This window comes from Chrysemys picta, chromosome 5 (assembly GCF_011386835.1).
Source record: "Chrysemys picta bellii isolate R12L10 chromosome 5, ASM1138683v2, whole genome shotgun sequence".
NCBI lineage: Eukaryota > Metazoa > Chordata > Testudines > Emydidae > Chrysemys > Chrysemys picta.
The window spans coordinates 18,031,017-18,045,940 of NC_088795.1; the positions used below are offsets into that span (position 1 = coordinate 18,031,017).

The 14,924-nt window shown below is 39.7% G+C and overlaps 1 protein-coding gene across 1 annotated transcript; it reads left to right on the forward strand.

The window, feature by feature from the left end:
- The first annotated feature begins 228 nt into the window (after positions 1 to 228).
- LOC135983547 (vesicle-associated membrane protein 8-like) lies at positions 229 to 8,685 on the forward strand. Its single transcript, XM_065596046.1, has 5 exons — positions 229 to 296; positions 1,004 to 1,100; positions 2,370 to 2,471; positions 6,595 to 6,753; positions 8,422 to 8,685. Exons 3-5 carry the CDS (start codon positions 2,469 to 2,471, stop codon positions 8,563 to 8,565), a joined length of 306 nt encoding a protein of 101 aa, XP_065452118.1. The 5' UTR covers positions 229 to 296; positions 1,004 to 1,100; positions 2,370 to 2,468; the 3' UTR covers positions 8,566 to 8,685.
- The last annotated feature ends 6,239 nt before the right edge of the window (positions 8,686 to 14,924 follow it).

A 14,924-nucleotide genomic window follows, 5' to 3' on the forward strand; every position in this document is an offset into this window, starting at 1 on the left:
AAAGTTTAAGGAGTGCTACATTTTTTTGTTTTTTATTGAAACAGATCTTTGTTTCGAAGCAATAAACATGCTTAATTAAACTCCATTCAGCTACAATACATTTTAAGTATAAACCCTCATTCAGAAATGTGCTGTTTCAACCTGCTGCTAAATATTGCTGATATTTATAAACATTATATTCATTTCTCCTAAACAAAAGACTAATTCTCAGTAGTTTAATTTTAGGATGCTGCTTCATCAGTGGTAAATTTAGTTCTTCACAAAGGCTTGAAAAAAACCACAGCTCACATTGGAAGGTAAAGCCTTAGTTGCAACTTGGGTTTTTTAAAACAGGTCAAATTCTTTGCTGTAGAACTGACTGCTGCAGAGTGAGGATTTTAGATAATAGAGGTTCAAGTGTAATCTTCCAACCTAAGTTAAAAAAAAAAAAAGACACTGGTCTCATCTCATGCAACTCATTTTATAATTACCCTAATGGAGTCATTACAAAGCCACATAAACTTCATGTGATTAGCAGTCTCTGCTCAAGAGGGAGCTAGATGTGAAATGTGAAATGAGAGGTTTTGTAATCCGCAGGGAGATACACTGAGTGAGCTTCTTCGGCACCTACCTGTACTATGCTGCCTCTAGCTGTATCTATTAGCTCTTCGCTTTCCTCTGCACTAAATTTACACAAATCCACTTAAAATTGGGTTTTCTTTGATATGTAGTTATTAAAACTCCATCTCAAGTGGGATATAAAGGAGTTTCTACTGTATGTAAAATACTAAGTCATCCAGAAGCACTTTTCTAATATTGTAGAGTTTATTCAAGTCTTAATGGTTTTGCTTTGGAACAGCATATTATTCACTGGGTTTATTGTTCAGTTCAGCGATGCTGACTATAAATGTTTTATTACATTCCTTTTCTTTCACTGATTTTGATTCATTAGTATATGACACACATGAACCAAGTTAGAAGTTTAAATAATAATACCCATTCTATTAATATATCTTTTCCTCAGCTTTGTGTACCATGCCCTGCTAGTTAATGGAATTACATACCTATGTGCTACAAACAACACCTTAGACAGCACAGGACCATTTGCCTTTCTTAAAGAGGTAAGAAATTTTTTTTCAGAATATGTTGATGCAAGTTTAATCAAAGCCATTGACTTACTAATGTTTTGCAATGTTCCATTCTTGCCCTTTGGTCTACATTGATTATTACATGCACAGTAAGATCCATACATGTCAGCCTTCTTCAGCTTTATAAAATAGAAGTATTTAGGGAGAGCAGATGTCCCGATTTTATAGGGACAGTCCCGATTTTTGGGTCTTTTTCTTATATAGGCTCCTATTACCCCCCCACCCCCCATCCCGATTTTTCACATTTGCTGTCTGGTCACCCTAGAAGTATTACTTCATATAATGCATTTGTTTAACACCCCTGTTCCTGTGCTTTAAAGGCCTTGTGTTATAGAAATACTATTGGGTGCAGTACCAGCTTTAGGTTTAAAAGAGTCTCTTTTTCCTCTCGTGATACCATCATCATAGGAAATGTGTGTCCATGCCTTCTAATCAAAAAAGGGTATGGGTAATGCTGGTGTGCTAGGTATAATAGGAGATTTAGCCATATGGGACAGGAGAATTTTAGTTACCACTATGGCAACACAAGAAATGTACCAGTGCATTTGTAACACTGAAAGGCACCCTAGCATGTATTCAATTGGTCCTATGTACTGTATGTTGTATTTTGCCTTATTGAAATGTCAGTGTTTTCAGCTTGCCAGCACTCACTGGCAGGCCTAGAATGAAAAGAAAGTAATGTTCTCTTCAAAAAAGTAAAGCTAATTTGGTCTGTTCTCCTACAATTACTGCTTTCCTATATGACCTTCAGCTCTTTTTTCTCTCTCCTGTCCACCCTGCCATGCTATCTTCGGGTATGAAGAATAAGGACAAATTTCAGTCTGCTTTCCCGCTCCTTCTCTCCTACCTATTTTATTGTGTTCTGTTTAGGTTTCTACAGGCTACTCTTTCCTTATCTTCAGCTTTGTGTTTTTAAGTGCAGTAAATGGGTTCACCTTAGCAATGCATCCACATGTGACAGTTGTATAGCCTGTAACGAGTGCCAGTTGTATTGTAGATACAAAATATTAGATGTTTTCTACACACTGATGTCTTTAAGCTTCTGCAGAAATTTTGTGGCTACACACATCCATGCATTTGTGCAGCATAGTTAAAGAACATTAGGCAAGTTTGCATATAGGGGTCATGTTGGCTGTTTACATTTTTAGGGCATCAGAACAGATTTTAGCCTGAATTTAAGAAGTTAGTGTGACACATTTTATTTTAGCTATGTCAAGATAATTCCTTCATTAATTTCTCCAGATTTGCAAAGCTTTCATTGGTAGCCCCTTGATATCGCAAGTGACCTTTGCTCATCCATTTGAATTCAACGCAGATTTTCAACAGGTGCTGGGGAAATTCATGGTAGGTAATTCTCAAAATTATAAAATCAAGTTTACGTCTATGGCTGCTACACAATGTTAGAGAAAGGACCTTTTGTAGTCTACCTTGGCAGAGCACTTGCAAGGGAAAAAAGAATTCACAAACATTTATTTAGGGATCTGATCTCTCAATAAAAGAAATATTGTCTTTCTTTGCCAGAACAGCAAGTTATTGTGGTTTTATATATATATATTTATATATATATATATAAAACTAGATTTTCTAGACAAGAAATATTTTATATATATATAAAAAATATTTCTTGTCTAGAAAATCTAGTTAATATTTAACTAGAACTGTAAACAGTCCTTTTCCAGTGCGTCATCTGATCACACACACATATCTTACAAAGAGCAGAGGAAGAGAAAGAGAGGGAGAGATGTGTGCATGGTAAGTATTTAAAATGTAATCTTTGATCTTTTAGGTGTGTTTGAGTAAAACAGAATTACCCTATGATCAATGTAATAAAAAGTTTAAGTTATTGGGACAAGAAACTATTAAAAGGTTTTAAAATCAGCATTGCACTGCAATCAAGGGGGGGTTTGATCAGTAACACCTTAGTGAAAGAATCACTAATCTCAACTGAGAATCTGTTATTACTTTCAAGGGAGATTAATTGTACCTAGCATGCTTAGAAATAGATTCCCTCCTACTGCATTGTTCAGGTAGCATTTTGGAAATTGCACTTCTCCTCCCTTCCCCCCCCCCAAGAAACTCCTATTAATTTGCTAGAGTTTTTCAAATATAGAGAGTTTATCAAGTACTGTACAGTTCCTAAATGTACTCGATGAAATTATTTTTTTAGTACCTGAATGCATGAAGATACGGTGTGGAGTTTATACTGTTACAAAGTCTCATATTTTATTCTGTGTCAAATTGATCAAATTTTCAACACTGTGGGCCAAATTGCCATCTCTGCAGGTAAAAACTAGCAGAGGACTTTAAATTCTGGAATTCCCACTCAGTTTCCTCATTAGCATTCCATTACTTGGGGGGCCCTTCAAAGCTATGGATTCCCCATGTTCTTTACAGAGGTCCTTAAGGTATGTGTTTTGCTTCTTGGCCTTGGCCCCTACATTCCATGGCAGCAAAGCTTCCTATCTGCCTCCATCCCAAAAAGCACTTTGAAATCCTCAGTTAGACTGCACTGTAAGTGTAATATATAAATGGGGATGGGGCGCTTCACACAGCAGTGATGAGATCAGCATTAGTTTACACAAAGTCAGGGGAAAGAAGTATTATAGATGGTATTTTACCACCTCAGAACCTTCCCATAAGCCCATTGAGTGATTTCCACTCAGATAGAGGAGAAAGGGCTTTCCATCCTCTCTTCCATATGCAACATGCACTGGACCTAGATCCCCTCCTTTCTAGGAAGAAGACAGGGCAATCCAGTCCATTATTTTCATCATTCAAAAACCCTGCTGATTAACAACAGGATTTACATTTTTTAATTCAAAACTAATACTGCATACACACATGCAGAATAGGCTTACATTCTGAGAACTTAGGCATGCAAATATAGGTTAGTATGAAGTAGGGAACACGTTAGTTTTAATGCCTTCACAACTTATATTGCCAACTATCAGTATGTTTATTGCATTACTGGAAAAGTCATTGGGAGACCTCTAGCGGCCAAAGCTATAGTGTCACAATCCTGCAGTTATGCACATGCCTAACTTTAAAAGCATCAGTAGCCCTATTGATTTAAATACAACTTCTCACATGCGTAAAGTTAAGCACATGCCCAAGGTCCCAATCCTGCAATTATTCCTATGCCATCAAACTCCTGCTCCCCCACAGATTCCCTAGGAAATCAGTGGGGCTCCACTAGGGTTGCCAGTTTTGGTTGGACGTATTCCTGGAGGTTTCATTTTAATTAATCTTTAATTCCTGGACAATCCTGGAGGCTTGGCAACCTTTGGCTCTGCACAAGTACAGTGATCTACCTGTAAAGAGTGTTTTGCAGGCTTTGGGCCTAAATTTCCATACTGCTTAGAATAGCTATCAAGCCAGAAACAAAAACCAAATAATAGAAATCAAAAGCTTTCATGTTGTTCTTAATGATCATTCAGATATCACCCCAAAAGAGAAAGCAACCATTTTATGTAGGGAATATTTTGAATCCAGAGGATCTCTCTCTGAACTGTGAAGAGGCCCATTCTAAAATGTGTTGGATAAAAAAAAGCTAAATCTTGTAGAACAGTCATATTAATGGATTACTTCTTCCATGTGATTAAAATTAAATTAATATAGGACTCAAACTAAAATCCATTAAATATCAGTTAGAATATATGGCTTCTCAAATGTCTCCTATAACAACAAGACAGGCTCCCTGCCTGAACATTGCTCTCTAGCAGACTGTTTGGAGCACTGTTTGCTACTACAAGCTTTTCTTACAGAAATGAACTGGTACACAAAATCCTCCTACCTTACTGCAGAGAGAAAAAAAATCCTATTCTTTCAGCAAGGCCTGGAAAAACAACCAAGACCTGTGGTCAGGGTGTGGTAGATATTGGAATTCTGGGTAAGCCTTCCCTCAGGGGTTTGTTGACACTTCATTTTATAAAGGGAGGTGTCTAAAGTAGAACTAAAAGTAATGCTTTGCCAAACGTGTTTGAGCCTCCTTATTCTCTGGAGAAGAGGGAAGGTATTAAAGGTTTGGAGATGGAAAACATTTATGTCTTATTCCTTTGGGGCAAGTAGTAGATGTAAAGGGTAATATAGTCACATGGAGTGCAGAAATTGTCAGAAGATTCCATTTTTGCTTTACCTTTGATCAAAAGGAAATTATGTAGCTGCAATTGTTGTTCTCGGAAAGTAGCAAATAATTCCTTCTCCTCCCCTCAACTTCCCTATAGTGGTGGGGTCATGATGGTTCTTTGTTACTTTATATTTTTTAAAATAATGTCCAATGGTTGAGTCAGTTACTGGCAAAGATTAATGGCCAGTAAGTAGGGGTATGCCAGCTGCTGGTAAGGTGCTTTAACAGTTCAGTATCTGGAGCTGCTAACATTCTGCAAGTAGTCATGTATATAAAGCTTGGAGTCCTGGGTGGGGATCTTTTAGAACTACTATATTCCAGTTACAGGGAAATTACTTTCTTTGTGTAAAGACAATGTGTATTATCTAAAAAAGTGTTAATCATTTACTTACTCTCTAAATAAGGGTTATTATTCAATTAGCCTGGTGTGAATAGGAAACAAAAGTCAGCGGTACATCAATATCTGATTGAGGGCTATGTTATCCCATTTGCTGGGGGTGGAGGAATATCACATAATAGCAATAGGAAGCCCCTAGTGGGCTTCATAGAGGGGGGTGTTTTGTTAAATCATTGATCCCCAGGTTTCTGCAATCCAGAAGGATTCAGATATACTAGAAATTTTTTTAACTAGTAAGAAAACTTACAGTGCAGAGAAGACTGAAGAGTTCTCTGAAAGTATTACCAGCCCCTCCTCTTGAAGGTGACCTGCATATTTAAACACTGTGGTTGTCTCCTTTTTTCCTTTCTTCTGACAAATAAAAAGGGCCTGAAGGCTTTTTTAGTAATTAATTAAAAAAAAGGGGGGGGGGCATGGAATGTTGTTCTGCTTGTTTCTTACTCTTAAAAGCATCAGGAATATCATATCTAGTCTTGCTGGAAGATGTAGAGGAGGTATATTGTGAACTTAATACCTTGAATCAAAGGGGTTTGCCAGTTGAACATTTAAGATATCTTTCCCTGGTTGAGCTGCCACCCACCTTCCCACCAATAACTTAAAAAAGAAAGGTTGGGAGAGTTATGCATCATAAAAAAGCAAAAATGGGCATGAGCACAGTATCTTTTTTTCCATGGCAGGAAACCTGTAAGCAATTGGATAACTGTATAAGGGGACAGGTGAGGGTGTAATTGACTAGATTTGAAAGCTAAACTCTAATTCAGTTTTTCAGAACTGTAGGGTAAATCTTCACAAGTACTGTTAATTGGAGTTATATGGCTAACAGCCTGCTCCAGGAGAGTAGTGCTCCAAAATTGGAGATTGTGTTTTGTGTTTCCAGCTGTTTTAATTACTGAAAGTTGGTGAAGTAGCATCTGTAACAAAAACCCTTACTTTCTTCTGTGCAGATGGAGTACAATAGGAAGTCAGGTGACATTATAATTTCTACCCTGCAAATTCAAGTTGATGATGTCAAAAATGTTATCACCCAAAATGTTGATAAGGTTTTGCAAAGAGCAGAAAAGCTAAGTGACCTTGTTGACAGAACAGATGATCTCCAAATCGCGGTAAATTTCATGACTTCTCATTCAACTTACGTATTTGGCCGACTCCTTTATTTCTCTGCATTTGTTCTACAGCTTCCTAGCAGTCTTTGTATTAAAGTAATTGTGTGGCATTTTCAAAAGTGCCTAAGCACTTGTGGAACTTTTGAAAATTCTACTCATTGTTCCTACACCCAGATTCTGATCTCAGAGGTATCCATGTATCATTCTAATATCCATACCTGTGGGAAGATTTGGCCATTAGCGCTAGATCAGAGCCACAAAGGAAACTTCGACTCAGCATACCAAGTAGCCGTTAGGCGATAAGGCTACCTGTACAATGCATGGGGAGAGTTAGGCATGTCTGAATGGGATTCATACAAGCCAGCACAGCACTGGTCCCTGAGCAGGGAGCCAACTAAACTAAGAAACAGGAAATGCTGAGGAGAGAGGTGGGGCCTCTGAGCATATTAGTAGATTGGGCCCAGCAGGTGAATTGGTGGGGCAAGCCTAGTTTGAGGATCATGCTAGTGCGTAGGCAGGTTTGTGGATGCTTAGTCGGCAGCTGAGCAGGTGTCTTAAATATCTAAATTTTGGACTTAGGTGCCTCAATCCCTCTAGCCCTTAGTAACTATAGGCCCAATCCTGCAACTGGATGAATGCAGGTGGACCCCTGTGCCACACAGAACAGAGGGGCACCTGCAGGAACTGGGCTTGACCAAAAATTGATCTCTACTGCTAATGGAGGAACTATAGAGGGGAAAGAACATGTTACAAATATCAACTACACTGCTACATCTTTATATGAGTAGAGTGGTTACACTAAAGTATTAACATGCTATTGTGTGAAACAACTCCTGCATCTTTCTAGTCAGGTTGAATATGTACAACTAAATAGTTGGGGTTTTAAAAACTCTAATATGTAAATACTGTCTAAATAGGCCCACATAGGAAGAGGTAAAATTTAGAAGCCAAGAGCAAATTAGAGAACAACATAAGAGCTTAACTGAACTGTGTGCAGTAGGAGCACTGAAGTTCTGTAGAATTCTACCCCTAAAATCCTCTAGTAGATTATCAAGTGTTCCAGTGCTTGGCTGTTAACAGTTTATAAACACTACTATCCCAGTAGCTAGTCATGGCCCGAGACTAGGAACCTGTTTCTATCAGCATCTACAACTGTCATTTCTAAATTAATCCTTTTTATTGATGCTGCACAAGACCAGAGTTATTGGGAGAGGAAACAGAAACCCCCCCTAAGCTTTGCCTCAAACCTTCATTTTGATTGCATTACCCATTCTCTCCCTACCTGATCTCTAGCAATGATAAGTAGAAGGAGGGAGGGGATTGTAAAAGAGTAAAGTGGATATTAACCATGCTGTCATGTTAAAAATAGTATATAGCAGATAAGATTCATATGGAAAAAGCATGAACTCAATTGAATTAACAGTTTATATCCATTCATACTGTTAGCAATGTAAATATACTGGTAGGCCTATTTCTTTTTCACCACCACCCCGAGTCTTCTTGGGATGAAACTCTACAGTTCATAAAATAGCATTTACTTTACATCATAAGTATAAATTATCTTCTACATTCTTGAAGACATTTAACATGCAGTTTAATCTTGTGTGATGATGCTCCATAAGTCCAGTTCCTGAAATATTAACTTCATATTTGTCATTTTGTTTTCAGGCTCATTCTTTCCAAAAAAACACCACAAAGATTTCCAGGAAGATGTGGTTGAAAAATGCCAAAATGATGATAATTATTGGAGTCATTCTACTTATTATTTTAATATTTATCATTCTCCTAGCTACAGGTGTTATTCCAACATAAACTTTTGAATTTTTTTTTGCCAAGCACAAAATTTTTATAAATTGTATTTTAAAATTATTCTAAAGCACAAATACTTACGCTGTCATTTTGTATATTGTTCAAAAAGTACTGAACCATTAACACCTGGTTGCTTGCATTCTTTCAAGTAATCTACTACAGTATTTTCATCCAAATGGAGTGTGTGGGATGTCATTTTCTCCACTCTTGATGTAGTGAAACAGATGCAGAGAGGTTAAGTGATGTTTAAACCACAGGCTGTAATAATGGATTGCTTAACTATTAGCTCACATGCACACATGAGTAATTGAGAATTTTGAATGTATGAGTGTCATAACTCTGCCCTAGCTATATTTTCCAGTGAGAGTCTTCATTGTACAGCTGGGGAAAGAACGGTCACACAGCAAGTCAATGTCAGAAGCAGGATTGGAACTCACGGCTCCTTAATCCTAATCCATGATTTTGGCCTCTGTGCAAATCACGCTAACCTCGCCAGCTCTTGGATTTTTCGCCTCTCTCATTGAAATGTAGTCACCTTCAGTTTCATAAACTAATCTAAACTTTGGAAGAACTGCACAACAAATTGGAAAAATGTCACATGATCTTTTGATTGCATCTTGCCCTACTACAGCTCTATTTCATTTACCTGCCTGAATCTGTGCATTTCTAAGAGGGTCAAGAAGTGGTGGGGTTGGCATAGGTGATTTGCTGAAGAAGGCAGTCATGGCCAGATGACCCCACCCTGCCTTCTGTACTTCCCACCTCCTGTCCACTGCAGTTGGGGATTTCAAAGCTGTGTGCAGGATGAGAGCACCAGCCATAGGATAGCTGCCTGGACCCCCCCCCCCACTTCTTGGATTGGGCCCCATTCTCACTGGTCGCTCTCCCATTGATGCAGGATGGTGATGGGTATTTACTAACACTTCACCCCTCTTTAGCAGCTGCTGGGTTGGATTCAGCTCCTTGCTGATGCAACCAGGAAGACTCTAGTTTACCTACAGCTTCCTAAACTGTGGGTGACAGCACTTGCTGCTGATTTGCAGAGCCAACAGACCCAAGGGGAAAGCTCTCCTCCTCTTTTCCAGCTGCAGCCTTGAGATGAATGACAGCTAAAGATACATTTCCACAGAATCAACCGCAGTCATAGCCACAAGGATGTTGCGTGAGCATGAATACAACAGAAGTGTACACGAGACACTGTTAAGATGGTAGTCAATACTGTGAAAGGTTCCCTCTCAGTATGGGGGCAGAGATAATTCCTGATTTGGACAGGGGCCACACATGACAGCCCCTCTCCCCCCATCCCCTCTGCCCCCATCCCCACAAACCTGATATTATGAATGGACAGTTGTTGACAATGAGCCTCGTTTAAAAAGAAAAAAGTGGGTCAAAGAAAAATTGAGCAACTACCATTTAAGGATCTGTCCTCGGATGTAGATTATATATAATTTAAACATACCTATATTAAGGATTTAAACAGCTTCCAGGCTTGAATGCTTACCCATAATGTAACATCCACTCACTGGAGTAGGAGCATAGCTAGGCTGTCCAGTACTGTACTTTCTTTTTAGATCACCATCTGATCTTCATCGTGCATGAGGCCTCATTGCTTTACATAGATTTGCTTTAGTTTCCTATTCATGGAGGTAATTTGCATGCCTAGTGAGGGACTGGAGAGAAACATGACTGGCTCTTAGCTCAACACTAAACGGGGAAGAAGGAAATGATACTTGTGACAAGCTTTCCTTTTCTCCCCCACCACTATTCAACACCTGCACATGATGGAACTATCTACAGCTACACTAATTTGGTCTACTACTAACTCCCCCACTCATGCTCTCATCTACAATGCACCATCTCTGTATTGCATGTGGTGGTGTTGTAGTTGTGTTGATCCCAGATAAGAGACAAGATCGCTGAGTTAATATCTTTTATTGGACCAGCTTCTGTTAGTGAGAGACAAACTTTTGAGTTTACACAGAACTCTTCTTCAGATCTGGGAAACATAATCTGAGTGTCACAGCTAACTACAAGGTGGAACAGATTGTTTAGCATAAGTAGTTAATGGATTTCAACAGAGTATTCAAGGTCAAGCGGCCAGTTAACACCTGTCCAGTCACAGGGGGTAAAAAGGAGGGGAGAAAAAAGCTAAGTGGAGGTTTAGATTATTGTAATAAGCCATAAATCCAAGAAGCTGGTTGACCATACCAACTTTACCAACTATACCACCTTAAGAAAAAAATTTCTGGATAAATACACCACAAAAATCAGTGATATACTGGATGTTGAGATTTTCATCCTCTCAACAAATGACCTAAACTCCCTCAGATTTCCACCACAACCACCATCACCCACCTCTCTAAAACACTCCAATAGCATTAACTTCCTGGATAACATGATCAGCTTCATCAATAGAACCTTACAGACAACTATATACCAGAAACCCACAGATCATCCTTCTCTTCAGAGATCCAGTAACCACCCTAAACACACCCAGAAATTTGTTATCTATAGCCAGATACCACAGAATATGCTCTGAGGAAAATGTCTGGGATATACACCTTAATATACTCAAAACCGCCTTCACCAAATGAGGACACTCCACCAGAGAAGTAGATTGCAGCCTGGAACAGGCCACCCAATTACCCCAAGAGAACCTGCTTCAATACAGAAATAAAACCCCCTCTGATAACACACCCCTAGTTGTCACCTACCATCCCCCACTGGAACCCATACAGGGTATCATTAAACAATTACAACTCATACTTAATGGGGGAACACATCCTGAAATAAATCTTTCATGAACCCCCACTTCTAGCCTTCCAACAACCCTACAACCTCTCCACTCTAATTCTCAGAAGCTCCCCACAGACCAGAACACACCCACTCAAAGCAGCACCAGACTGCCAAAACAGATGAAAAACCTGTAGCCATATCTCCACTGCTATGATGAACACCCACCACATCACACCTTTCAAGATCCATGGGTTCTACACATGCCTATCACAATATGTGGTGTGCGTCATCCAGTGCACTAAATGCCCCCAAACAACTATGTGCGTGAAATGAGAATCACTGCACTCTCAAATGAACTCCCAGAAACATTTTAAGACAAAAACATCACCTGTGGGTGAACACTTTTCACAAAGTGATCACTCACTGACCTCTCAGTCCTCATCCTCAAAGGAAACTTGCACAACACTTTCAAAAGACAAGCCTGGGAGCTTAAATTAATCTTTGCTAGACACTAAAAACCATGCCTGAGTAGAGAAATTGGATTTCTGGCTTATTACAACACACTAAGCACCCCCCCCTCCCCAACCAACACCTTCACATGACTGGAGAGGTATTAAACTGGCCACTTCACCTTAAATGGTTGCTTGAAATGTGGTAACTACTTATGCTAAACCAGGGGTTCTCAGACTTTTGTACTGGTGACCCCTTTCACATAGCAAGCCTCTGAGTGCGACCCCCCCCCCCTTATACATTAAAAACACTTGTTTATATATTTAACACCATTATAAATGCTGGAGGCAAAGCGGGTTTGGGGTGGAGGCTGACAGCTCACGACCCCCCCATGTAATAACCTTGCGACCCCCTGAGGGGTCCCAACCCATTTGAGAATCCCTGTGCTAAACAATCTGTACCACCTTGTATTTAGCTGTAACAGTTTCCCAGCTCTGTGTAAGCTCGAAAGTGCGCCTCTCACCAGTGGAAGTTGATCCAATATTACCTCACCCATCTTGTCCCTTTCTATATTGATTTTTTTTTTAATTGTGATACACTCAGCTGACTGAACTCTATATGATCTGTAAGGGCACAGCCTGTCTTGCTGCAGCTAGCATACCACTGCTACTGCCGGACACTCCCCAATCCCCTCCACTGGATTGTATTTAAGGAGGAGCTACATAAATAGAACGATGCTGTTTTCTGGCACTTACAGCCACAGCAGTATTCACAGTGCAGGGAATGTTGTTTGACTGAACAACTTAGCACATACAAGACAATACCCAATACAGCCCTCACTACAGCCTTTACTCTAATGTGGCTACACTTGCAGATGTAGAGCACTTTGAGTTAAATCAGCCTTCGGAGAGCGCAGTAGGGAAAGTGCTACAGTCTGTCCACACTGACAGCTGCCAGTGCACTGGCGTGACCACATTTGCAGTGGCACTGGGAGCAGTGCATTATGGGCAGCTATCCCAGCATACAAGTGACTGCAACGTGCTTTTAGCGTGATAGGGAGTGTGTTGTGTGTATGTGGGGGGGGGAGAGAGTGGGTTTTTGGGGGGCTGAGAGCATGTCAGCATGCTGTCTTGTAAGTTCAGACTCACACACAGCATTCCACAGTAATGGTTGCTTTGTCTCAGAGCAGATAAGCAGCCGGCTGTCAGAAACTGAGCTTTCAAAGGACATATCGGCATTCCTACAGTGATTCAAAAACAATGACAAGAGTGGCCACTTGACGCAAGGGGATTATGGGACGTTTCTGGAAGCTGATCAGAGCGTAGTAATGCAATACTTCGTTCACACTGACACCCGGGCGTTGTACCCAAGGCGCAGCAAACATTCCACTCGCCGAGGTGGAATACCAGGAGCGCTCTATGTGCCTTGCCAGCTTGGTCGGGTCGGGAGTTAGGGCGCGCGGGGCTGCTTTAATGCTCTGTAACTCACAAGTGTAGCCAAGCCCTTTGTGGGGTTTTGTTACCTCATATCAACCAACAACTCTATTTATAAGAAGATTGCAACATGTCAGATCTGATAGTAAATACTGGGTTGGCCTTTTTCAAGTGCTTATTGTTGCCAATATACCTGTTCTGTTTATGACTAGGTCAGGCCTCACCTACTTCTCCTGAACTAAGTGCTAGTAATATGTATATCTGACATACAAAACAGCAAGAGGACAATGTAGCCTTTCCCTTTAAGAGTTATCCTTTATCCTAGCTCTTCCCTTAAATGGAAACAAACAGCTGTATTATATCTGTAATAAATGTTTTAAGTGATTTGGGGGAAAATAGATGCAAAGGTAGAGAGTCCCTATTACCAATATCTAAAGTGTCACCACATCAAAAATTCTTCATCATTCATTGTTAAATAGAAAATTGAAGAAAACAAAAAACTATACAACCTCCAGCTACGCTATTGCAAGGAGTTTCTGGGGAATTCAACTGTGCAGGCTTGTCTTGTTCATGAAAGAAAGGTCCCCCTGACTTGTCAAATTTTGATTAGAAACTTTATTTGAAATGCCAGGCTCTCTCAAAACTCCTGGAAATAACAGAAGCATCTTGTAAACAGACTCTGCTTACAGCTACATTGGGGAAAAAATAGGCTCAAGATTTGTATCCAGCTCAAGATTCCTAGGAGGAAAACCTTTATTTTTGGAAGAACTATGTACACAAAACCACATTTAATGTACAGTCAGAAAAATTACCAACATGTCTCAAACTTAGAAGAGAAAGTAGAAGAATAATTAATTGAACCACTCAAACACTTCAAATTGAAACTAATCCTCTATATCTGAAATGCATTTTAAAATAATTACAAGTAACATTTAAAAACCAACTACTGCTGTTGGCAGCCATGTTACTAAAAGCAAATGGCATGATACCAATAGTGATCTCTTTAGCAAGAAGACTACCAGGAGTAGGAAAAGTAATTGCCAACTGTAATTATACTTTGTCACAACAATTTTGAGAAAGTGATTCTTTAAATTGCTAGAGCCAAAACAGGTAGTCTTAAAAGGAATACACAGGGAGAAGAAATGCTTAAACTTAAGAGGTACTTTTCCAAGTTCAAAAGCTCAGCTACACAAAGATTTATGTTCTTACAAAGCCAGAAAGCAAGGCTATGTAATAATCCAAATCCAGGATAGTTAAGAAGTGGTTTCCAGAAACACGACAGGAAATGCAACATCAAGCTTCTGTCAGTAGAAATTGTCTGCTTTAAACAAGTTAAATCACTTTGAGTACTTCCTGAATTACTGGTATTCTTTTAGGACCAGCAAACTACACAAGATAACAAGAGTAGAACTCCCAAGGGACCCAGTCTTCCTCGGTTTATATTTCTGTGACAGTCCTGGCTTCTTGGTGCTTCCCTTTGAGGAACAGAAGGAACTATCCAACACAATCCTTGTCTCCTATGAGATTCTTATCAAGACACTTGTTGCCTCAGTGGAATTGCTTAACCTCATTCTTATAGCAAGGTTCTTCCTCCGACGCCACAGGCTGAAACTCCCAAGACAGTGAGATAAAAATGGCAGGAGCAGCAAGTGTATCATCACAACGCTGACGCCATTTGAACCTACCCTCAATGAGTTGTCACCATACGCAGGGGAAGAAGTGTTTATGGTGAGGAAGAAAAGC